Genomic DNA, 23,830 nt, shown 5'->3' with positions numbered 1-23,830 from the left:
TGACTTGTTTCACACTTTTGCACCACTTCAGAGGAATCCCCTTAACCTCAAATCACTGTTTTCTTAAGGTATGACTTACCTTCACAGCTGTGTGGATTACGCATCATGTCACAGAAGGTCCACAAGCATAGATGCACGTGTGTGTTCATGTCTGTAAGCTATTATTGTTTCATCTCACTGAAAGCACAAATGCCATCCTCTCTCTCTCTATTTTTATATGAGGATGGGGTGGACAAAATAACAGGAACACCTCACAACAGTGATGGAGCTGAGTTGCAAAGCTGCCTGAGCTGCATTAGAGACTGCGCTGGTGTTATTCACCTATAACGTGCTACAGTTCGTGCTTCCCTGTGTGTGTCGCTTACAAGAAGGTCAACAAACACACCGCAGTGCTGCAGGCAGAACATACATAATCAATCAGCCCTCAGTGCAAGCTACAAAAATAAAATATGGGACACACACACACACACACACACACACACACACACACACACACACACACACACACAGTCATGTTTTCATATCCTTCCCTAGATGTTTATCCTAACACTAACCCAGTGCTTCCCAAAAACGGTGCCGTGGCACACAGGTGTGCCGTAGAAGATTATCTGGTTTCACCTGATTAGTACTCCAAGTGACCGCAGTGAGTAACAGGCAGAACAATTACATTCTCTTCCACTAGAGGGCGGTACAACCACCTGTTCTAATTAAGTTGGTTGTCAAACAGAAGAAGATATTACATAATAGTCATGCTGTCAGAACACAGCACGTAATAGCAATAGATAAATATTTGAAGAGAAAAAGCAGTCAGTCTGGGTCCTGGAGAAAATTCCAGCCCACATGAAGGCCGTCATGAGTGATGGTCAGAAGAAAGCAAAAAAGGTATACTGGGGACAAACTGAGCCTATTTTGATAAGATAAATGATCAAAATGCTTTTTGAGACATTTTTGTTTGGTGATGTGCTGTTTGATTTTTCTAATGTGAAATATGTGCCGTGGCTCCAAAAGGTTGGGAAACACTGGTCTAACCTATTTTCTGTGCCCATAAGGGCTGTTGGTCCCCACAAGTATGGTAAACTTCCAATTCTTGGTCCCCACACAGGTATGTAAACATGGTACACACACACACACTTTTTCCTAGGGGTACATGTGTGTGCATTTAGCCGTATTACTATTTTAGTGGGGACGTTTCTATGTTGTCACCCTTTGGGGACAGAAAAACAGGCCCCTGTAATATAAATCATTAAATCATAGGATGGAGCCTGAGTTTAACTCTGTCTTTTAGTAGATCTCCAACTTTAATTTGTCATGTAAATATCACAGAATTCAGTCTTAAGGAGATTAATTAGTTACTTTAATTATCTGGATACAAATTATAGCACTATGTTGGGCTGGTGTTCTGACTCCAGAGTGGATAAGCAGAAGATGGATAGATGACTTCTTCAGTCTCAGCTGAAGCCTCCACGGCTTTTCATTTGCTTTCTTTTATTTACCTTTTCCTTACTTTGCATCCTATTCTGTTTTATAACCTCTTTGTCCTTATTTACTTTATTTTTCCTCTTTTGTTTCTTTTTATCCTTCACATTAATGTACTTTTGTTTCTTCATCTTATTCCACTTTCCTTTGTCTTCGGTGTTTCCATCATTCCTGCTTCCACCTTCATTTACTTAGCTTGTCTTCATGTGTTTTTCTCTTTGCTTTATTTCCTTCCTCACTTGTCCTTCCCTATATTTCATTTGTTTCTCCTCTTTGAATTGTTTTTCTTTCCTTCATCTTTCTTTTGTATCCTAATCAATGTTTTCATTCCTTCCTTCCATTTCTGCCTCTTCTGTTTCCTCTTCCCCTCTGCCACTTTCCTCCCTTCGTCTTTTCTTCTTTCCCATCTTTGGTCTTTCTGGTTCATTTTTTTCACTCTTCAGCTGGTTTTGCTCTCTTTGTTTGGGATTTTGCAGTCGTCTGCCTGTTGTTGTGTCGGCTGGCGGTACGTTATCAGGCTACTACAAACACACATCAAACTCTACACACACTTTCACGCTGCACCTTTCATTTCCAGCAGGTTGTAAAAATAGAAAGCCCATAAAATCTGACTCTTTCATGTCGGAGCATTAGGCAGGAAGAAAACCATCCACATGTGCAGAGCACTGATGAGCAGCAGCACGGACCTGCTGCACAGCTTAGATTTAATTCATTAGTTTTATCAATGAAGCTCAGAGAAAAGGAAAAAAAACACCTACATGCTTCAGTTTTCCTCGTACGGGGTGTTGCAGCCAGTTCTGGTTGCATAATATTATCTGCTCTCCTACAAACTCCCACATACTGAAGCAGAAAGCTCGGTGCGAGGCTCAGACAGGAGATGTGTGGGAAGACAGAGATTCAAAGTCAGAGTTCGTCTCATCCTGGTTGAGAATAAATAAGCTTCCTTTAAACGGATTCTGAGTGTAGTAGAGTCTACTCCAAGACGCTGCTAAAATAAACTCGACTCATTAAAGTCTGGGTTTCCGCTGCTTTAATGAAGCGCAGTTTCTACATTCCTCCACGGAGATCAGATTCAGTCTCGTACCAGTGAAGTTGGTCCGAAAAACCTCAAGCTGACGTTAGAGCTCGCTACATTTCCAAGTTCAACGTGGCTTTACGTTCACTTCCATCTGTCAGTCTCTTCTCCTTCCTTTCTCATATTTTTCCTTTTACTCTCTTCTTTCATCTTTTCCTTCCTTTCTTCCTCCTCTCCCATCTTTTCCCTTCCTACCTTCCTCCATCCCTCCTCCCCCATCTTTTCCTTCCTCCTTTCCTTCTCTCCCTCCTCTCCTTGTCCCCCTTCTAGCCAGTTTCTTTTCCTCTTGTTGAATATGAGCGTTTGCAGTAAACAAACATTAAAATGACCAAGGAAGGAAGGAAGAGAACGATGTGTGCTTGTCAGCATTCAGCTCACCTGTAAATTTCAAGTGACGACTTCATTGAGGTCGTATGAGCCATTCTTTTACTTTGGTAAACCAGAGTTTACCTCAAAGCAGCTCTGTGTACACGGCATTTGGCCGTCTTTGTGAGGACATTCATCAACATCAGTGGGTTTCCCCGTGTATTTAGGAAGTACTACTAAGTGCTTAACTAAAACTCTGACCACAGCCTCATTTAAAGTGGTTTTTGTTTTGTTTTTAATTATTTGGTTTCAGTGGCAGACACCTTCAGCTCACTCATGTTTGGACATTTGGTGCTCTCCTCTTTATGATCAGCTGCAGGTGAAACGTTTAGAGGACATCTGTAAATTGCAGACACATAACCTGCAGTGTTAATACAACACAGGTGTGCATCAAGAGTGAAATCCAACTACCATAAAACTGAGTTACAAATTCTTCTGGGTCACTTTGGTTTGAGTTTTTCATAATAAAAGTCAGAGGAGCTGTAAGAAAAGCAGCAGAAAACTCCCATCACATTTCAAAAGCAATGTTTAAAACACAAAAGACAAGCAGTCAGCACTTTATAAAACTCATCTTTATTGATTCAGAGTCATCCCTCCATCCACGACAATATTTTCTCTGCTGTGTTCTTATAAAAAGCTGAATATGTACATCCTCTTGTATTTACATTATTTTACATGATTACATCGTCAGAGAGCCTCACACCTGCAAAAAGGTCAACTCTCCTGCCTGAAACGTATCACCTGTTGTCAGGGGAAATGAACAATAGAGCAACTTGCTCCTGGGTTGTTGCCTGGCAACAGCAGCTTATCGGATTAATATCGGTAAAGAGGAATTGTTTTTAATTATTTATCTTATTTTTCTAAATATTTCACAAGCTTAGAAAAACATGCGGAGTGACCCCATGTGCTGCGGCAGTGGGTGGGGAAAAAACAACTTAAAAAAGTAATGGAACATATAATGTAGTGCAATGCAAGTTTCTAATGTGAAGTCGTGACGAAAGTACAAACTAATAACAATAAAGTCGATGCACGTCAAAGAGTTTTTGTGCACTTTACATAAACACACAGTCTGAGGAAAGTTTAACAACAAAAACTGTAGCTAACACTAGGCCGCTAAACATCTCCTCATCAATCAGCTTAGTCCTGCACAAGAAGGTGAGAGGGAAAAATGATACAAAATACAGGGTGGAAAAATGTCCTAAAAAATATACACAAACCACTGATCAGACTTAATGCTGATTATCTGATAAATCATAGAAAGACATCAAAAGGTGGCTGGAAAACATAATGTGGAGCGCAGACTCAGAGCATAAATGTGGCTCTTTAAAACCTGCTTTGTTCTCTAATGAGAAACAAAACAGGTTTTATTTTATGTCTGTAATATGACTTAAAGTAAAAGCACATAATTACTTAGGTATAAAAATATTTTATCCATGGAGGCAGAAAATGTTCACCGAGGTCATGTGAAGTGTTCAAGGGTCGTTTTCACTTTTCTCTTCTTTATTTTAAAAACTGTGTTAATGCTAATGTTAGCAGCTATGTGTAAAGGCAGGAGAGGCCCCAGTCATTCAGGTCTTAGAGAGTGGTGTGCGATTCCGTGGCAACTACTGGTCGCTATGGAAAAATGTGTATTCCCAGACTCGTTGGAGAGTAGTTTCTAGCAACTGCCTGTAGTTTGCAAGGAAGGCGTCGCCTTGTCTGCAAACATCACCAACTATGCAGCTGTTAAACTGAGAAGCACAACACAAACTGAAAACAGGGATAGTTCACCTTCAAAATAAAAGTTGAACCTTTTGAAATGTACGTAGTAAGAAGCAAATTTTCTGTTTTGTGTTGGGGAGCAGTTGGCTAGTGTTTGCAGACAAGTTGGCAACTTCCAAGCGAACTACGGGTGACCACAACAATTTGCTAGCAACACAGTCACAAGGTGGTACAGCTCAGCCTTCGTGATCAATTTCACAACAGGTAAGTGGTTCATAACCTCTGCACAGCTGAATGAATGACAGGTGTGCAGAAGGAAGAAAAATGATACATATAATAAAATAGTACCTAGCAGCAGTCAGCAATCACTTAGCAACCGGTCAGGGGAATATGCAATTTCCCCTAGCAACCAGAGGTTTCCATAGTATCAACAACTGCTCTCTAAGCCTGCGTGACCGAAGCCTAAGCTTTTAAAACATTCAAGACTCTCTCATTAATACTGAGCAGAAAAAAGGCCTCTCTCACACACAGAATGAGTTTAACAGCAACAATAACTCCGTACTTACAAAAGCTCGTGTGTGCAGCCCCCACCCCCTCCAGCCCTGACGGCGAGTAAATAACCACAACCCTGAAACTGAAGGCGCTAAATGGAAGTCAGCCACCTTTTGAACTGTTAACTCCTGTGCTTTCCCCACTTTAATACTTCAGTGTCTCAACAGAAACAGGCTAATGCCAGAGCTGAGCAGCAGCCGGTGCCACCCCTTTGAAAATGTTTAGGCTTTTGGCAGAAAGTTGTTGCACTACAAGTAAAACTGCGGCATAAATCATTTGGACATGTGCGTCTGCGAGTGATTTAGCGTGCAGTAAACCAGAGTAATCGCCTTTCTCTCTTTAAAAATAATGTTTCTGTAAAGCTTGACAAAGTTTCCAGTGTTACAACCATTGCAGATGTGAGGCTCTGCCTGTGGCCAACATGTTTCGAGGGTTTAGTCTTCCCTCTTTTTAATGATGGGAAAAGAAGCTTTAATTCCCGAATTTCACCGTTTCCAACGAATCCCAAGCACCAAGCATGTAACTCTACCGCAGGATCAAAACACGCTGTTTAGAGGCAACAGAGATGAAGAATTTGGCTCAGCTGCTGAGAATAAATGTGAAACAATGTGATGGTTTAAAAAAAATACTGACTAAATGTGAGGTTTGGTTTATATGCTGTGACATCGCTCATCGCTGTTGCCTCTAAAAGTTGCCCGTGTCTCTCCAGCTGCCAAGATTTGGTACATTTGCATTGGTTAAACAGCATCTTTGACCTCCTTGTTGGTTCAGCAGCAAAACAAACAAACAAACAAACAAAAAATTGTTTGCCCTCGTTCTTCCTCTCATTGGATACATTCAAGAAATCCAACACTTCTCTTACAAGCCGTCCTCTCTGGGCCATTTTGATTGAAATAAATGCACTTGTTTGTCCATTTACATCCATGTTTTTTGTCCTTGTGGATTTATCAGTCACACTGTTTGAATTATCCACACTGGGTTCATCCACCCGCCTCTGCCAGCCAATCAGAGACGAGCTGTAACATTCACATCTATCAGTTTGACTGACGAGAAGAGTCGGATCCAGTCAGGACTTTGGTCAAAAAAGTCAAAGTGTGATGAGTTTCTGTTACTTTTCTTTAAAAAAAATGAAATAAAATAGCCGACCCCCAAATCCTTTAAAAAAAAAAAAAAAATCTGGGCTTTAACCGCGTTTGATGATGTCACTTCCTCCTCAGTCCGTCTCTTTCTTCTTTTCGTCCAGGTCAAAGTCCAGCACGAGAAGTTTGGTCTCCTCAGTGCCGTTTCTGCTGCCGGCGGCGCACACCAGGCGAGTGTCGGACGCTCTGATTCGCCACACGACTCCACCTGGATCAAAGACGTGATTGGTTTAGCCACAGACATGTGATAACAGGTGAGGACATAAATAAAGTTCAGGTACGTATATCTTTTCTTAATATTTAATAACAGAGTGAATACTGCATCTACCTGCACCATTACAGTTCATTTAGTGTCTTTTCTACTGAAATGTGAATGTATTTAATCTGTTTGTTAGTTCCACATTAAAATGTTGACACTACAAAAAACCACATAATATATAATTAAGTCAGTTACTAAAAATATCTTCTTTGTATCATTTTATATGATGATGAAGTTGAGAATTTATTCATTTTTAATTTGTATATTTTTTGGACTGGGAAACACCGGTTGCTATAGAAACGTGTACTTTCTGACAAGATTGGGTGAAACTGGTTCCAAAGAGGTATATGAGCTACACCGAACACCACACTGTGACTGATTTAGTTGCTAGCAGACCGCCACGGTAACCTGTAATCTGCATGGAAGGCAAACCACTCACCAATCACGAGTGAAATTGTGAAAAGTGCAGTGCGAATGGGATACAGGCTGCTTGCTTACAAATTAAACGTTGTGCTGTCATGCACGTTTCCAGCTGTGCAGGATGGAAAAAGTGACTGACTGCCTTCAAAGTGAAAGAAACCCCTGTGTTTGCAGTTTGTGCATTTTCAAACTTTCACTACAATTCAGTGAATGGCAATCACAGCAGCCTTCTAGCAAAAAACAAACAAACAGAAAAGCAAGCACCACATACCTCTTTGCAAATGAATTGACTCAGTAACAGCCAGAAAAATACATTTTTCCCTAGCGACCTAAGGTGGCGCGAACTCCTCACCTGATCCTCGGCTCTGCAGCGCCACCACGTCCCGCAGCCAAGCTCCGGTCCGCAGGTCCCACAGTTTGACCGTCCCATCGTCAGAGCTGGACAGGACCAAGCCACGACAGAACTGCAGGCACGTCACCGCCGACTGGTGCTTGTTGGGACCTGAAAAGTACGCATCATTACACCGTGACCCTTGACCTCAACCAGTTGTCTTTACATGAGCAGCCTTTCTTCTCAGCGGTATCACTTTATGCATCCTTTCTTATATGAGCGTCAGCATGTGCATCTTGATATAAAACCTGATTTCACTGAGTTGTAAATTCTCATACTGAATCATTTCCTCCTTCTTTGGCTCTAAAATATTTGCTGCTTAAAATATTCACTGCTGGACAGATTTCCAAAAAGAAAAAAAAGAGAGAAATTACATGGACATTTACAGTCCCAGAAAATAAAGTTCAATACCACTGGCAGAGAGTCCAATTTTTCATCCAGTCACCAAAAACCCTTGAAACCACTCACATTCCCTTTAGCTGTACTTTCTGGCTAAATCCATGTGGCTCGAATTGCCCGCACATGTGAGCTGAACAGATGAAAAGCAAACGCTGTGAAATCCACAACCATAAAAGACTAAACAGGCCGTCACAGACTTTGCATGAAAGTATCCTCAGAACTCGTAGCAACAAACACCCTGTGGTTTGTTTTATTTCTCACGAGTCTGACCACAGCTCAGGTTCACTTTCTGCCTCAGACCTTAACATGATTATTCACGTCATCTCAGAGCCTTTACAATGCCCCCTGTTTCCTCACTTCCTCCCAGCGGGTTGCGGACTTTTGAGTCAGCCTGTTTTATTGCCGAGTCAGCGATCTGGCGCAGAAGTTCCACGGCGACCCTCACCTTCAAGCTGCTCTCATTGTTTAATCGGACAGATTCCCTCTAAGGGACGTTACCAGCTTCTCACCTTGCAGCGTGTGGAGACACTGTCCTGTCCGGATGTCCCACACTCGCACCGTGGAGTCGGCATTCCCGGAAACCAGGATGTTGTCTCGAAGCTCCATGCCGCTGGTCAGCGATTGGTGGCCAGTCAGCGTGTGGACACACCCACCTGAACAAGAGACACTCGTTTAGCTTAGACTGGCACCCATGCGTTTCATTTTTATATGATTACAGCAGGTTACCACCAACAGGGGGCGCTCTGAGCATCACTGTATTTATTCTGTTTAAATTAGATAAAAGTGAAAAGAGGCGATTGCAGCAGCTTTCTGCATTATTTGCCACAAACCATTAAAAATCAACCATATTTGTTTTTTTTCTTCATTTATCACAGAGAAAGAGGCGGTCGTGTTTCAGTTATGTTCCTGTGCGTTATATGTAAAGCAAAATAAATCTATAGTAATAATGATAAACTCAGCCTGTCATCCAGAGTTACTGCCCCCTAGTGTCTGAATACAGAAATAAACTCATTAAATAACTCAAGGTTCACAGTGAGAAAACAGAGTCCGTGAGGTCTACCTGTCTCTGGGTCCCACACTTTGATTGAAGTGTCCAACGAGCCGCTCACCACGAACACGCCGTCAAACTGCAGAGAGGGGTGGGAGAGGTGGAGTCAAAACCAAAACAAGGAGCTCAAAGATGCTAAACCGCCTCATGTAGAGCTCAGTTTAAAGACTCCTGCTCTGTGTTTACCTGCAGCGAGTACACTCTGTTGGTGTGTCCCTGCAGCGTGTGCAGGCACACCTCTGTCTCGGGGTCCCACACCTTCACCATGTAGTCGTAGCCGCCCGACACCACGCGGCGCCCGTCGTACTGAACGCAGCGCACCGCCGCCAAGTGGCCAGTCAGGACGTGCTCACAGCGGCCAGTCGACACGTCCCACACGCGCAGCGTGGTGTCCCGAGAGCCCGACACCACCCTGAGAAAAAGAGAGAGAGAGAGGCATTACATCGCTGCAGTGACAGCCAATCAGGTCAAGGTGAACCAGAGGTGTGTGTTTGTGTCTCTGTTAAAGCTGCGCTGACCCAGTTCTATGAGTTCATGTGTAACATTAATGTGTGTGTGTGTGTGTGTGTGTGTGTGTGTGTGTGTGTGTGTGTGTGTGTGTGTGTGTGTGTGTGTGTGAGTCTGTTACCGGTTGCCGTTGAGATGCATGCAGCGCACGGTGGACGTGTGTCCGTAAAGCGTGTGCACGCACTCGCCGCTTTCAGCGTCCCACACGCGCAGCGTCCGGTCTGTGGAGCCGCTGATCACCGTGGTAGCCGCCATCTGACTGCACCACACCCCACCGGTGTGACCCGTCAACGTCCGCAGACACTGAGGGAGAACAAAAGAAGGATACATGATGATTAAACAGTGTTATGATTGAATTTAAACTTTGCTTTTAATTTAAATGATAAAACGCATGAAAACGTTCAGACATGAATGCGACATGAAGACCAGTGATTACAGATAAAGTTGCATTTTTACTGCACTTCAAGCTCAAATATTAGAGTTTGCATTTGGAACAGTCGAGGTCGAAGAAAAGCCAACACGTTCTTCCTCATTCACTAAAGATAAAGGAATAAAGAAATAATCTGCTGCTCTTATCTGGGCCAATGAAAGCTGTTATTCTGGGTTTTTCCTGCTTGGATCAAATTAATTAAACGCAATCAAAGCCTGCAGTTTGCACAAACACAGCGAACATTAAACGTCTCTCTCATTGTTTGCGAACGCGTGTGAGTCAATATTTATTCCACTTTCATGGACAGCCTTGAGAGACAAACGCAGTTTCACCTTGAGGGTGTTGTAGCGATAGTTGCCATGGTAACAGTGGCAAAACTTTGCCTTGGCAACTGTTGCGGACACGGAGGAAGACACTGCGGGCGTCGACACGAGCGCTCGCTGTTACTACACGACTGTCAGCGGCTCGTACGCGGCGGCGCACACGCCTCATCACCCCCGCAGAGTAAAACATCGTGAGGGTGTGTGTGTTTTTCTTTCTGCAGGGAACAAAATGACTTCACACACACAGGCAGGTCTAGGCGGATGAGCGAGCAGGTGTGGCGGATTAAAGAATGTTTAACCGAAACCAGATGAACGACCTGAGTCTGCGATCTCTCACCACATACTGAGTCCTGCGAGGGTTACTGTGGTTTATATAGTACACTCAAGGTATCCCACAATGCCTCACTGTGAGTAATGTACAACCAAGGGTCACTATCCACGCATTGTATCCCATCATGCATTGTTGCTGGAGTAAGAGGCGCCGGTTGGTTTACAGGACAGAATTTCATGAATGACAGGAATTCTTCAAACCCTGAACGCAAACACACACTGGAGCTTCATCAGAGTGTGTGATTGTGTTCCTGTTATGACACGGGTCAGCAGAGATGAGCTTCCTCTGAAGGGTGACCGGTCTCTCCCTTAGAGGCGGGGTAGAGACTCGTGAAACGAGACATGGTAAACGGCACCTCACGACAGAGTTAATGTCAAACTGTGGCTCTACCGCCTGAGCCACATGTAGAGCAGCTCATGTGTGAATGTCAGACACAAAGCACTTTGGCGTAGAGAAAAACGCCTGTTGCATGGAGAGCTTTGAGCGCTGCATAAGAACCAGACCATTTATCATTTTCCAAAATGACGTCACATGTGCTGTCGTGAGCCGCCGCAGTCCTGCATGTCTCACATTTTACAACTTTGTGTGTTTTGATGCTGCAGCTCGGTTAAAGACGTGAGTGTACCATCGTGTGGGTTTAACTGCAGTTTTAACAATGCACCAGGAGCTCACACATTACACAGACGGACATGCGGCAACAGTGTGAAAAAGATGAAACTTTGTGGAAAATACTCAAATTCTCATGATGTGGAGGTTTGTCTGAGTGGCGACGCCCGTCGGTCTGCAGAATGCTGCTGCGGCTAACAGCAGTGATAAATGGATGTGACTGTGTGACGTCACCGTGCCATGCAGTGTCCCACGCAGCGGGTTTACCGAGGCTTAACTCTTTCCACCTTTGATGCTTACAAGGATTTAACTTTGTTTCTATTTTCTGAACTGAGTAGTTTCTGTCATACTTCATAACAACAGGTGAGCGTGGTCGCTGCCTACACAGCTGTCCTCGGAAAAAAAAACAGAACCTGTTCGTCCGTGTAGATTCTTGGTCATAAGGTCACAGTAGTCTAACGAGCTTAAAAAGAAGACGACAGGACTTCTGTAAGCTTTTCAAATTCATGTACAGGTGACAGAAGTCATCATTAAGCGTACAAGGGAGTTGGTCTAATACCATCTTAAGGGGAAAAGAGTTGAGGAGCTCGGTTACTCAGGGGCGTCCTCCACACTGACAGGAACCCTGAGGTGGTTCAGGATGGGGTGTGGATGCCTCCTGGGCACCTCGTTAGGAGGACACAAGCTCTCAGCTGGCTTGGGAACACAGCGTCACCAGAGCAAAGAGGACGGAGGAGGTGAAGGAATCACAACAGTCTGCTAGTGTTTTAAGCCCGAAACATGTTCAGGATTGTTCTTCTGGTATTACTCTCCTTTTCTTAAAGTGGACTTTCCTTATAAAACAAGATGAGCAAACAGTAAAAACACTGAAACCAGGAAATCAAGAGCACAAGATTGAAGCAAACTGGTATTACATGAGCCCGGCCTTAGTTTAACTTCAGCTGAAATCTCTTCAGCACAATCTAAGATGTCTTTGGCATCCTGCTCATGGTTACTTTTGGAGGGTTTTAAACTATTTTAGAAGGACCTGCAGGGACCCATAAAACTGTTATTTGGTGTAAAACAACCTCCTCTTGCAGAACATTTTGCAGAGTTAAATTAAGATGATCAGTTGCAGCACGGACGTGCACTTGCAATCAGACAGCTTCTTGGCTTCTGCAGAGAGGGCTGCACTTTATGTCAACATTACATTATCCTCGTCTTGGTGCAGCGGGTAGACCGAGAATCTGCAACAATGGCGAAAGCTTAGCTGGCTTAAGATGAGTCCGGGCATCTTTTCTCTGAGGACAAAGGAGGGATTTATATTCCAGCAATGTTCCCTGTTTATTTAAGGAGCTTTTCATGGTCTGAAATAAGGTAAACGAGAGCCTGTCACCTTTCTGAATGCACTCTGATTGCATATTGTGTGTTTAACAGTCTGCGGGTGTTAAACAGGAAGGTTTACAAAAACACGCCAACAGAAACAGACACTTTCTCTACACCTTTAACACAAATGTGAGTATTCAAACAGAGATGCCTCGGGTGGTGTATGTCTGTGTCTGTGTGTGTACACAAATAGCTTCCCAGCGACACACCCCGACTGACACGACTGTTCCGCCTGTGTTTAGTCCGTTTAGCCACTCTGAGCTTCTCACTGTCCTATTAGGTCACGCTGGCCTACATATTAAAATCTTATTCAGGTCAAATCTGAAGCTGAGTGCAGCTCGCACGCAGGAGTCCCATTATTTCATGATAATGTCTTTTACTGACGATTCTCAAGGTCACCTTGATTAAACACTTGATAGCTTCAAATTTAAACCCAAACATATTTGAGCTCTGATTCTTTGAAATCGGAGCTTGAAATGTGGTAAACATATGTTTGACTTCCAGACGATTAAGCCCACAGACTGACAGTTTCCTCTCGTCGCACCCCGATGTTCACATTTCCAGGCTGAAGTGAAATTTGTCCATGAACTCGAGCACCTGTTGTGGACTCGAAAGTCCTTCTAGAAGCAAGTCTAGCAACTCATCAGCCATTCTGGATCAAATCCAGGGAGTTACTCATTGCTTTAATTGCTCTGTGTTTCTTCCTCTGTATGAAAACATGTGAATGAGCGCCCGCTTGCTAACTTGATCTACAGGTAACTCACTTCCTCCTGATGACAGCCTCCTACACAAATACCTGCCCAGGACAAAAGATTCACTCATTCATCTTTCGCTCAACCAGCCACACCTGCATCTACCTGCAGCTCTTCCATGTGCTTTGCTCACCGGTCTGAAGGCGCTCGCAGGAGCGTTTCACTCTTTAGTCTGAACTGGTTTCACATGTTTATGTCAGACACAAAAGCACTCCACATCACTCTCCTCACATCCTGTAGAGCAGGGATGTCACATTATAGTGTTTCTGTTAGTTTTTAACAGATTAAAGATACACATCGCCTTCCTGTATTCCCCTGATGGAGGTGCAGACACCAAGTTGGCTCCTGAAGCAAAACCCTTCATTTCTCATCCCAGTTCAATTATCGGTTTCCAAAGAAGGAAACATTGAGATCTGATAATGGTGTGCAACAGCATTATCAGATAATAATGCTGCCCAGGGTATGAAGATATAAATCCTTGTTCTTGCTCGATGAACTTGGGCTCATGGATTATGCAATATTTAGATCATCTTTACAGAAGATTTGATGGCAGTTTCTTAATCTTAATTTTGTCAAAGTCTATATGGTTTGTTTATTTTTAGGTTGGTGCTAAATCATTTATCTGATAGGCTTTATTGTGAAGTACTACAAAATAAAAGTCATATTTGTACCGAATTTGACTTGCAAAAATAAAAGCCTCACTTTTTTTAGTGAAACAGCTCCTGCAGCCCTGCAGAGTAAAAGGAGCTGCAGAAATATTCACACTGTATGTACTTTAATGTGTGAATTTCATAATAAAAGCATCGCTTCTAGAAATTTCACAGTGTTCCAAAATAAAAGCGCACACTTTGTTTGCTAGGCGACACAAACAATCACACACACACGCATGTGATCGTGTGGTCGAAGCAAAAGAAAACAATCGTTCCCATAATCGATACGTCCGTCTCTGCTGTTGCGTCCTACCTTGCCGGTGATGGCGGACCACACTTTGAGCGTGTTGTCGTCTGAGCCGCTGACAATCAGGTCGCCGCTGAACTGCAGGCACGTGATCACATGATCATCGTGGCCTTTTAACACCTGCAAAGACATTTAAAGACAATCAGTTCACATTTACATCTCAGACCGATGCTGTTGAACCGAGGCGGTGTGTGCGTTACCATGGGTTCCCGTGTGTCCCCCTTCCTCCAGTTGGTCTCTATGCGATGCTGTCTAATGTAGGTCGATTTCCACTCACTGACTGCAGCACTTGATCGCCTGTGACGAGACGACGTGCACTCTGATATACCTGCAGAGGGGAGGGGGTAAAAGAAGAGGATATATTTCAAAAATGGGGCGTTCAGTCTCTCCCGTCTCCTCGCAGATGCGCATATTAATTAAAAAATCCTAGGTTAAGTTATCACATTCACTAACTCAGGTGTCCATGTCGCCCACCTGCATGGCGCAGTGATGAAAACACTCCATCAACCTGTTTTTTTGTTGTTGCCACACCTTTTTGGGAGGAAAATAGCAAATCTGATGAGCAGATTTAAATAAAGATCATAAGACAAAAACAGATTTCTAATGAACTTCAGAGTCAATATTTGGGAGGCCAGTCCATGACCGATGATGCTTCATTGTGTTTTTTTCTATCCAGGAATGTTTTTACTGCGAGATTACGTTTCATCACCATACCTGAAGTTCACTGTAGTGTAGTGGAATAGCATCTACTGTGACTTTACTAAAGTAGACCAACTTTAAGCCAACATTCATTAGTATGTAAGATGAGTGTGGTTAATGAAGGTTAGCTGCATTTATATTCTTGCTGAGTTCTTGCTAACGTCGACACCGATCCCGGCAGTATGGCAGGGGAGCTGATAATTAGCCTTATTTGTGAAGCTGGTGAGCTGCAGTCAGCATCGGCTTCATTAGTATGGCTGCGGTGTGGCGCTAACGTTAGGTAGCCTCATTGGTATGGCTGCTGAGCGCAGGCAGTGAATCTCGGCTGACTGGCAGAATTCCCAGGCAGGCACACACACACACACACGCACACACACACACACACACGCACGCACACACACACGCACACGCACGCACACACACACACACACACACACACAGCCACTGCATTGCGCTGAATGAAGGTGCAGTGACTGTGTGTGGCTGTATTTGCATGTTTCACTCAGGTTAGAAAGCACCATACATCCAGCAAGTTCCCGTCTCTCTATTTGTATTCTGGTTTCCATATTCCCCTGTGAAAACAGTGGAAAAACACCTGCAGCCTTCAGGTGCTACCTGATAAAACTCACACTCGCAACAGAAAACAGAAGGAAATTAATATAACAATGTGCTGCTGTCCTGGGCTTTTAAATGTAATTACCACCCTCAACCTCGAAATAAACTGCCATCTACTTCGTTTTGTCTTTGGTTGAATCATTTAAATATTGAGGTGCCTTTTCTGCATTTTTTTTAAATTTGATTTGCTAAAGCTGCTGAGGTCCTCTCATGGTCAAACTTCCAGTCATTTTTTTATGATTTAATTATAGCTGAGATGATCATCTCTCCAAGGAACATTAACTGCTTCGTTAACCAAGCAGACAATACACATTTATCTAATGCAAGGCTCTTAATTTGGAGTTTGTTCATTTTTTAAATCAACCACAGTGAAGTGAATATCTCTGGATCACAGACCACGCAAAAGGTTTCTCTTAGTCTCTTAAGAGCTCAATCGTAAGTTAAGTCTTACTGAATAAAACGTGACGATCGTCATTACCTTCCTCGCGGCATTTCTCCCTCCACAGCAGGTTGTCTTCAGCCAGGGTCCTCCAGTTCCTGCAGGTCTGAGCGGCCTGCAGCAGGTCTCTGGGAGCCAGGAAGGTGAGCACGTACAGGGCTAGCTGCAAACACGGTGATAAAACACAATATTTGAAGCGCACTGCTCATCAACGGGGCCACATCTCTCAGACAGCAGAGCGGACTGCTTTTGTGCTGTACCTCTTTGGGCAGAAGTGATATAAAGTCTCTCTGGAACTGAGGCTCAATGACCTGCATCATGTGCTTCACCTGGCTGGTCTCACACCTGTTGATCAGCTCGTCCAGAGCCAGCAGCCGCTCAGGGCCGCTCCACATCTGTGTGAAAAGGCAGCGAGGGGAAACATTAGCACAGGATGAAGAGACAAAGATTTACATTTACTGTTGCCACTAAAGTGCCTCCATATAAAGTGTTAACATTTTTGTACCGCTTTGTTTTCCTGTGTATTTACTGTAATTGTTATATTTCTCCTCTTCTGTGTGCATTTCAGGGTGTGTCATCTTTTACTTTTTGTTTTTATTCCCTTATCTCTAAACTGGTTTGAACTGTCTCTCCAAAGAGATCATGTTTTTATTCCCTCCATTTAAATGTCTCCCATCTCTTTGTGTGTCTGTACTTGTATGTTTTTTTAGTTACATAAGAACAGCTTGGAGGCAGCAGCACTCTGCCACTGTGTTTGTGTAGCGAGCGGAAGATACACCACACTTTACCAAAAATCAAGAAAAGCTGCAGTTTAGCTGCTGTCCTTGAAGAACCAGGACCAGTGTCTCTCTGCTCGGACGTGCATATAATCTGTGCACTGAAATTTTGCTAATTAAAAGTTCTTTGTTGGATTTTGTGTAAATATAGTCTCTGGATTATCTGAGAGAACATGATTGTACGTGTGCTGACCTGGAAGGTGTGGAGCCAGTCCTGCAGGCCGGAGGGTGGCGGACCAGAGGTGACGCGTCGTCGCTGAGCTGAATGTCCGTTAGCCAGTCGTAGGTCACCGAATGTGGTGGGCGTGGCCTGAACCAGACTGGATGGACTGCAGAGAGATGCAGGAGCAGTACAGCAGAAATGTGACTGTTTACCATCGTAAACCCATAAAACATCCATCCATGCATGTTACACCTTTCTTTTATCCTTTTGGTTTATGCTCTGAACTGGTAAAGCTGATCTAATTTAACCATTTAACATTCGAATTAAATCACTAATTCGCTATTAAAATTCGATACAAAGGATTCCTGGATCAAATCCACTGTGGCTGCTATATTCATAAATGTTAGGAGAGCGATGACTAACTTCTCTGGACACTGTGTCACAAAATCTGCATGGACAGAATCACCAATCAAAACCAACACAGGGAAGATAGATGCCAGTCAGAGTGTCGGGTCTAGTCGACGGGGTGTTTCTGAATGTAAACCCTGTCTTGCTGGTTCGTCTCTGCTGCAGGATGTCTGCAGGTGCAGATGAGAGCAACTAGAAGCCCGGGGGAGCAATGGAGAACTGAGTTAGCAGCCAACTGTTGCACGCTGCCAAAAGCAGAATGGATAGGAGACGCCGAGCTATCAGTGTGATACAGGAAGCCCAAGGCAACCAATAATCATTCCCCAGGTTCACCTACACAAACCTTGTGAGTTTGGTTTGCTTCAGGTAGACTTCGTCTTTTCGTCATGTTTGCTAGAGCTGAGCTAAAAACCAAGTGGGTGTGGGCTTTTGGGAAGGGGCAAAAAATGCACAAAATCAGCTTTGTAGCAAAAAAGAATGCACAAAAAAATAAATAAAGAGAAGAAAAAAACTCTTTGAATTTTGTGTTGCTGTGGGGTGCTGTTTTAAGGGTCATGCACACAGCATCACACGCTATCAGTGATTTGGCAACGAAAACAACTATATTGGGCAATGTGCAGCAGCAGGCAAATAATAATAGTAATAATGTAAGATGGGCGTGTTACGGGTCCAACTCATTAAAACCTTGAAGGAGCAACTGAAGCGACGGGTCCTGGGTGTAAACCAGACGGATGATTAACATTTATGGAGGTTCAGTTACATCGACGACCAGTTTTAAACGTGGTGTTTGTTTGCATGTGAAACTAGCTCCAGCCTGGGCGCCATTTTGGTGCAAAGCAGGTAAATCGGTGACAGGATCTTTGTTCACTTCATGTTATTAGAGCACATTAGCATGTTGTTCCAAGTATTCCTAGTTTAGTTCAACAGTTTTGTGAAAAGATTCGTTCTGACGTTAAGAAATCAAATGTGGTACCTGAGGTATCCGTTGCCTTTGCAGTGCTTCTTCCCCGAAGGGAACGGCCGGCTGTCTGGACCATGGTCCAACTTCCTCTTCATCTGATGTAAGATAAAAAGAGAAACCATCACAGACTGTAACCCTCCCGTTTTGGAACAACAACAGAGCCAAATGGAGCTTTGTAGGCCAAACTAATTGGATTTACCAACCGAGCTCCCAAAGCCCCACTTTGCTGCACGCTGGTGATTTGATTATTTGCAAATACCATAAAATAAGTCTGTCAGATCATTACCTGATCCGTCTGATCAGGTAATGGTGAGGTTGCGCGTCATAAAGAATAAAGACTCTCCATGTGAAAAACCTTTTTAAAAAGCTTTAACTTCTCCACAAACCACTTCAAACGCCACAGGAGCTCTGGCTGCAATAGCAGTTTTTACCCAAGGGCCAAAAAAAAACTGGTTAATCTGACCGTATCCTTCCTCAGCGGAAATCAGCTAAAATAAACACGCGCAGCTAGAAGTTCAGCATCAGCACAGAAAAACAAAAGCAGAAGACATTTATATTGTATATGTCCCTAAAGCATGGGACGAGAACAAAGCTAATGACTTCAAATCTGCACAGACAAAACAAACCACACAAAGACCATTTCCAACAACTGGAAAAGATCAGGACACACTGAGGACTACTGCGGCCGGCTATGGATTTTATTTCTACTTGATTAAAGAGGCTGATGGATACGACTTCCACAGTAAAAAGTAAGACTCAAGACTAAATAAGCCAGACAACAAACTGGAGCTCTAGAGATGGGTAACACAACAAATACCAAACTAACAGCTGGTCTTATACTAAAACAAATATAGACAAGACATATTTACAGTTTTATATATGACGTAAAGCCCATTATTTACTGTCTATCACAAAGCTAACACAGGGACTGTGAGGTTCCAGTGTTAACCACTGCAACACTACGCTGCCCAGCATGGTCATGGCATATTTCAGCAAATGTGTCATGTTTTGTTTGTTTTTTAATTTAGCTCTTCAGTGTGTGACCGTTCACTTACTGTATCTAACTTAGTTTGGCATGTGGGGGAAAACGTTGGCCTTCCTCGGTCTACGTGGTCTAATCATTCGCAATGCCCCAATTATCTTCACAATCATCTCCACAGTATTAATGTGAGCCAGCCGAATTCATATTAGCCTGCAACCAGTGTCTGCACTCATGATGCCAGCGCAGTAAGAGCTAGAGGAGTTCCCACGGATGTTTGTGGGTTTCTGGGTCGACCCTGCGGTCAGAAAGACGACCAAACGGCTGGAGCCGAGTCCACATCATCAAAGAGCTGCAGATAAACCCGAGGCCGTCTTTTGAACCGCAGAGATGCTGGAAACACCTACGCCGCCAACTTAGACAAAGCGAGGTCTGAATCAGCCCTCTCCATCTCTCGCTCGCTCTTCTCTGAGCGTCTCTCGCTGTGAATGAACGCAGGAATGCAGAAAATCAGAGGAATGTCGGCGGTGCAGCGCCGCTCTAAAATAGCTCCACACACACACATGCAGAGGATAGCATCTGTGTGTGTTCAAAATTAAACATGGGCAAGAAGCACCTGTAAATATTTCAGATTGTAGATTATCAGAGGGCGTTCTTCACTCCCTAACATAAACTTATAATCTGCTTTCCATTTTCAGACTCCGTGTCGCTGGATTTTAATAACAGATGCCGCGTCTGTGTGGATTTGATTAAGCCGGAAAAAATAAATAAATAAAATAAAAAGGAAAAAACTTGACCTTGGGGGGCTGGAAAACTGAAGAATGTGTTTACAGTTAGAACCAGACGACTTTGGCTTTTGGGTGGGTGGCAGAGACACATCTGTGCTTCAGCAGCAAAAATGTCCCAATCAAGCTAAACTGGGACTTTTTGGAGGGTTAGTATCTCTGCAGCTTCACCTTAAATCAAGTTTATAATAATGAGAAGAGGATACGCCGTGGCCTTACATCGACCTAGGTGCAATTTTGCCGGGATTTAATGTGAAGTCTCCCTCCATAATCTGTGTTTTTACAACATAGTGAAGGAGCTAACGTCCATTTGAAGCTCCAAACGCAAACAAACACTAGTTATTAAAGTTTTATCTGACTTTAAGTAGATTTCTGCCTCCACAAATTGCAGTTTTACAGCAGCTGCTGTCTCTAAGGTGCATCTTTTATTCATATTTTCAAAGTGCAGCGAGGTGAAGGATTCAATTTAAATAGAGTTGAATTCGTTTGTATTAGATTTTCCAGGTTTCCTGCAGCTTTTTCTAGCTCAGTCCTATTTATGCAGCCGTGTTACAGATAAAACTGTCAATTTAAAAGAGCATTGTATTTTACAATTATTTTTAGTTTTAGATTTTCTTCTTTGAAACATCTTTTTAACTTAAAAATAATCACACGGCCATTAAGGAGACAAAAAACAATTCTGTGTTTAATTGATCGCCATGGATACTGATCGTTTTAAACACCATTTTAAACGTGAACTGTGAAAAAATGGATTTCTAAGCTTTCAATCCTTCAGTTTGAAGCTGTGACGATAAATGAGCATTTGATGTAGAAGTCACGTATCCGTTTAATCAATTACTTTTGTTTTCCACTCCTGGATGGAGGCAAATAGCCGTTTTTAACTTTCTGCTGCTGTGGTTTGAAGCCAACAAGACAAATTAGCATTAGACATGAAAGCCTTGTATCCTCTTAATTCACGTTAATAGATAATATCTGTTCATAAAAAGCTTCATCGGTCTGGAACACAAAGTTTACATGGTAGCGTTGGGACCAATATAAATATTTACATAAAATATAAACAGTTTCTAACTGTTGCTGTTTGCAGATTAAAGGATAAACAGGTAAACACTACAGATTAGTTTGAGTTGGCATTTTAGCTCATGTCCAATGTTTTGTCAAACACTTTCAAGGTTTTAATCTTGTAGTCTTAACCAAGCACTTAGCTACTAAGCACTAAAGTGAAGCTTGACTGAAATGAATTTTGACCTGTATTAAACCCCACATGCTGACCCGGCTGCTCAGTAGAAAGACTTCATTCATTTGTGTTTTCAGAGAAGAAGCAGTGTCAGTTTCTAAGGCTTCATTCCTGTGGTCAGTAACAGAAGATGTGACTGGCCATAACACACTCAGCGTTAGCTTGATTTCAATGTGAATTCTGGTGTTTTATACAGACTGAACCTAACAATGTGTCTCACAGCAGCTGTGCTTTACATTATCTGTCTTTTGAGGAGGTTTAGTGATACAGTTTCCTTTAAATTTTAATATTGACGTGATTTTATTGTCATTTGGATCCTCACCTTGATCCCGACTGGAGTTGATTTCATGTGTTTTTCTCTCGTATCTGACCACAGATATGGCAGAATACTGACACTGACATGCCTGTGCAGTGAAAGGCTCCACCTTTGTTTGTTTTCACAGTGTCGGGAGAAAGAAAAGTTACTGTCAAGGTTTCATTCCTGTGGCTCGCAGCACCAAGAACGAGTACAGACTTTTTTTTTTTCCTCGTTTAACCAGCGTATATGAGGCAAACAAAGCTGAGTGTGACGGTATTTGAAGGTTCGTGGAAGAAAGAAAGAGCCAATTTTGAGAAATTTAAGCCAAACAAAGCAAATTATATCAGCTACTGTCAGCCTTCCTTATTTTTCAGGGGGAAAGAAAGTTTGCAAGGTGTCATTCTATGAAGTTCTCTCTGCAATCGTATGCGTTTCACCTTTAAGAAATCACATTTGACCTGTAAAATTGCACTTTTACCACGTGCAGAGTAAAGTGCCCTGAATTTAATTGTGCCTCAGAGTACAGGGAGGAAGAAATGTCACTTTTCAGGGCTTACCCAGCATTTATGAGCCAAATAGCACAGCTGCTAGAGGTTATCACAGCTGTACTGTAAAACATCCCAGATTTACAAAGGGCAGGAGGTGTCAGGTTTTTACCTTTTCATCTTGCAGTTTGAGGTTAATTTGATTTAAAGTACTTTTTCCAACCTTTATTAAACCCTACTGGCCCAAAATGGTGGCGTTTGACAACATTAAGGCAGAACTGAGCACTTGCACAGTGGACTAAACCACCTTTTGTCTGCATTTTCACAGTGCAGGGAGGAAAAATGTCACCTTCATAAGGTTTTGTGCCTGAAAGAGGAACAAACATAGATATTGACGTTAGGGCCGACTAAAAAATGTAACTCAAGTCTCACCTGCCAAAAAGGGGCCTATTTACATGACAGTACAGTGAAATGCACTCCTGTATTTATGTTAAATATGAACAATATGACTTTTGTGGGTTTAGGCAGAAAAATCTAAGCCAAACAACACAGATCACAGCAGCTGTACTGCAAAACATCACTCATTTCAAGGAGCACAAGTCACTTTGTGAAGGTTTAATAAACCATATGGGACCAACACTGAGGAGTTTACCGTGGAGCGCACCTCCTCCACCTGCATTTTCACAGGGCAGGGAGGGAAAATGTTAATTATTATTGAGGTTTGTAGCTATAAATCATGAAATAAATATTAGACACTGAAGTTTAGAATCTAAAGAATTTAAATAAGATTTTTAGATTTTATGTCACCGTTTACAGGTTACACCCGCGGCTGAGCAGTAAAATCTATCACCAATAATCAATCACAGAGAGGGTGACACGGGGAGGAGAGGGAGGACACGGATGCCCCCCCTCTCTGGTTCCGCAGTGGTCCACGCTCGCACGCGCACTCGCACGCGCCGCCGAAGCATTTCGCTGTCAGTGAGAGAAACGCCTTGTCATGCCGGCGCACGAGCCTGACAACCTTCAACATCTGCACCACAACCGCCCTTATCGATCCGCCGCTCGTCTCTAATCGATACTCACTTTGTAGAAGATGAGCTTCAAGGTGCCGTAGAAACCCATGGCTGCCCCCTCCGGTAGGTACGAGCCTCCCGGAGCCCCGAGGGGTGGAAAAAATATATATTACAAAGTTCAAATGAATGAATCCGGAAATAAAATTTGGGAAAATAAAAATAAAGAGGGATATCCGAGAATGGGCGTGACGTCACACATCCATGGGGCGCTAATCGATGAGTTTGAGAGGAGCCGCCGAGCTGCTGCTGCTTCAGGATCCACTCACTGACTGACTCCCTCTCTGCGCTCCGGCTCTATGCGGCTCGACCTCCACGGGAACACGCAGGGACATGCCTCTCCGTGCCTCGTGAGAGGGAGGGTGGAGCCTCTGTGCGTGTCCGTGTGTGTGTGAGAGAGTGTGCGTGTCCAATGCACGGTAATTATCGTCGTTGTAGCCTAATTACCACGAAAACACTCGAGTTTGAGTCCAAAGCGTTTAGAGGAAAACAAGCAGCTGTTTTTAATGAGCGCAGACACACATCAAAGGTTCCGAACAGGAGGAAAGACAGAATCAAATGGTTAAAAATATCTCACCGGCCACTTCGTTAGGTACACACTGCAACAGTTACACACCATTAATATCACGTCCTCTGCAGAGACACCTCAGTGTCAAACACACACATGTAATTTAGTGTAATAGTGTAATATACTGGGATATTTATAATTCGAGCTGTGTTGTGAATTTGATTTATATCATAGTATTTAATTGGAGCAATTGACCACATTTCCTCTGGGATTAATAAACTAGTTTGATTGTCATACACCTGTTAACCTGCTC

General features: G+C 43.2%; 1 protein-coding gene across 2 annotated transcripts in view; it reads right to left on the bottom strand.

The window, feature by feature from the left end:
- Positions 1 to 4,298: 4,298 nt before the first annotated feature.
- Positions 4,299 to 23,830, bottom strand: part of LOC146579282 (F-box/WD repeat-containing protein 7-like) — a 45,812-nt gene continuing 26,280 nt past the window's right edge. Inside the window, exons 1-13 of one of the 2 annotated variants that reach the window (XM_085263114.1) lie at positions 23,023 to 23,290; positions 18,171 to 18,253; positions 16,820 to 16,955; positions 16,111 to 16,245; positions 15,890 to 16,013; positions 14,298 to 14,425; positions 14,104 to 14,217; positions 9,455 to 9,636; positions 9,013 to 9,238; positions 8,839 to 8,905; positions 8,288 to 8,431; positions 7,341 to 7,490; positions 4,299 to 6,517 (exon numbers count right to left, since the gene is read on the bottom strand). In XM_085263114.1, coding sequence (XP_085119240.1) covers positions 6,384 to 6,517; positions 7,341 to 7,490; positions 8,288 to 8,431; positions 8,839 to 8,905; positions 9,013 to 9,238; positions 9,455 to 9,636; positions 14,104 to 14,217; positions 14,298 to 14,425; positions 15,890 to 16,013; positions 16,111 to 16,245; positions 16,820 to 16,955; positions 18,171 to 18,253; positions 23,023 to 23,061 — 1,662 coding nt within the window. In that variant the 5' untranslated portion in view covers positions 23,062 to 23,290 and the 3' untranslated portion in view covers positions 4,299 to 6,383. Of the gene's footprint in view, positions 6,518 to 7,340; positions 7,491 to 8,287; positions 8,432 to 8,838; positions 8,906 to 9,012; positions 9,239 to 9,454; positions 9,637 to 14,103; positions 14,218 to 14,297; positions 14,426 to 15,889; positions 16,014 to 16,110; positions 16,246 to 16,819; positions 16,956 to 18,170; positions 18,254 to 23,022; positions 23,291 to 23,830 lie in introns of those variants that run through there. The other variant, XM_085263110.1, reaches the window with a different exon arrangement.

This window comes from Mchenga conophoros, linkage group LG3 (genome assembly GCF_057382185.1).
Source record: "Mchenga conophoros isolate Kocher_MC1m ecotype Shallow Benthic linkage group LG3, M_conophoros_male_GT1.1, whole genome shotgun sequence".
NCBI lineage: Eukaryota > Metazoa > Chordata > Actinopteri > Cichliformes > Cichlidae > Mchenga > Mchenga conophoros.
Note: the sequence above shows the minus strand (reverse complement) of the source record. Positions and strands in the feature narration are given on the sequence as shown.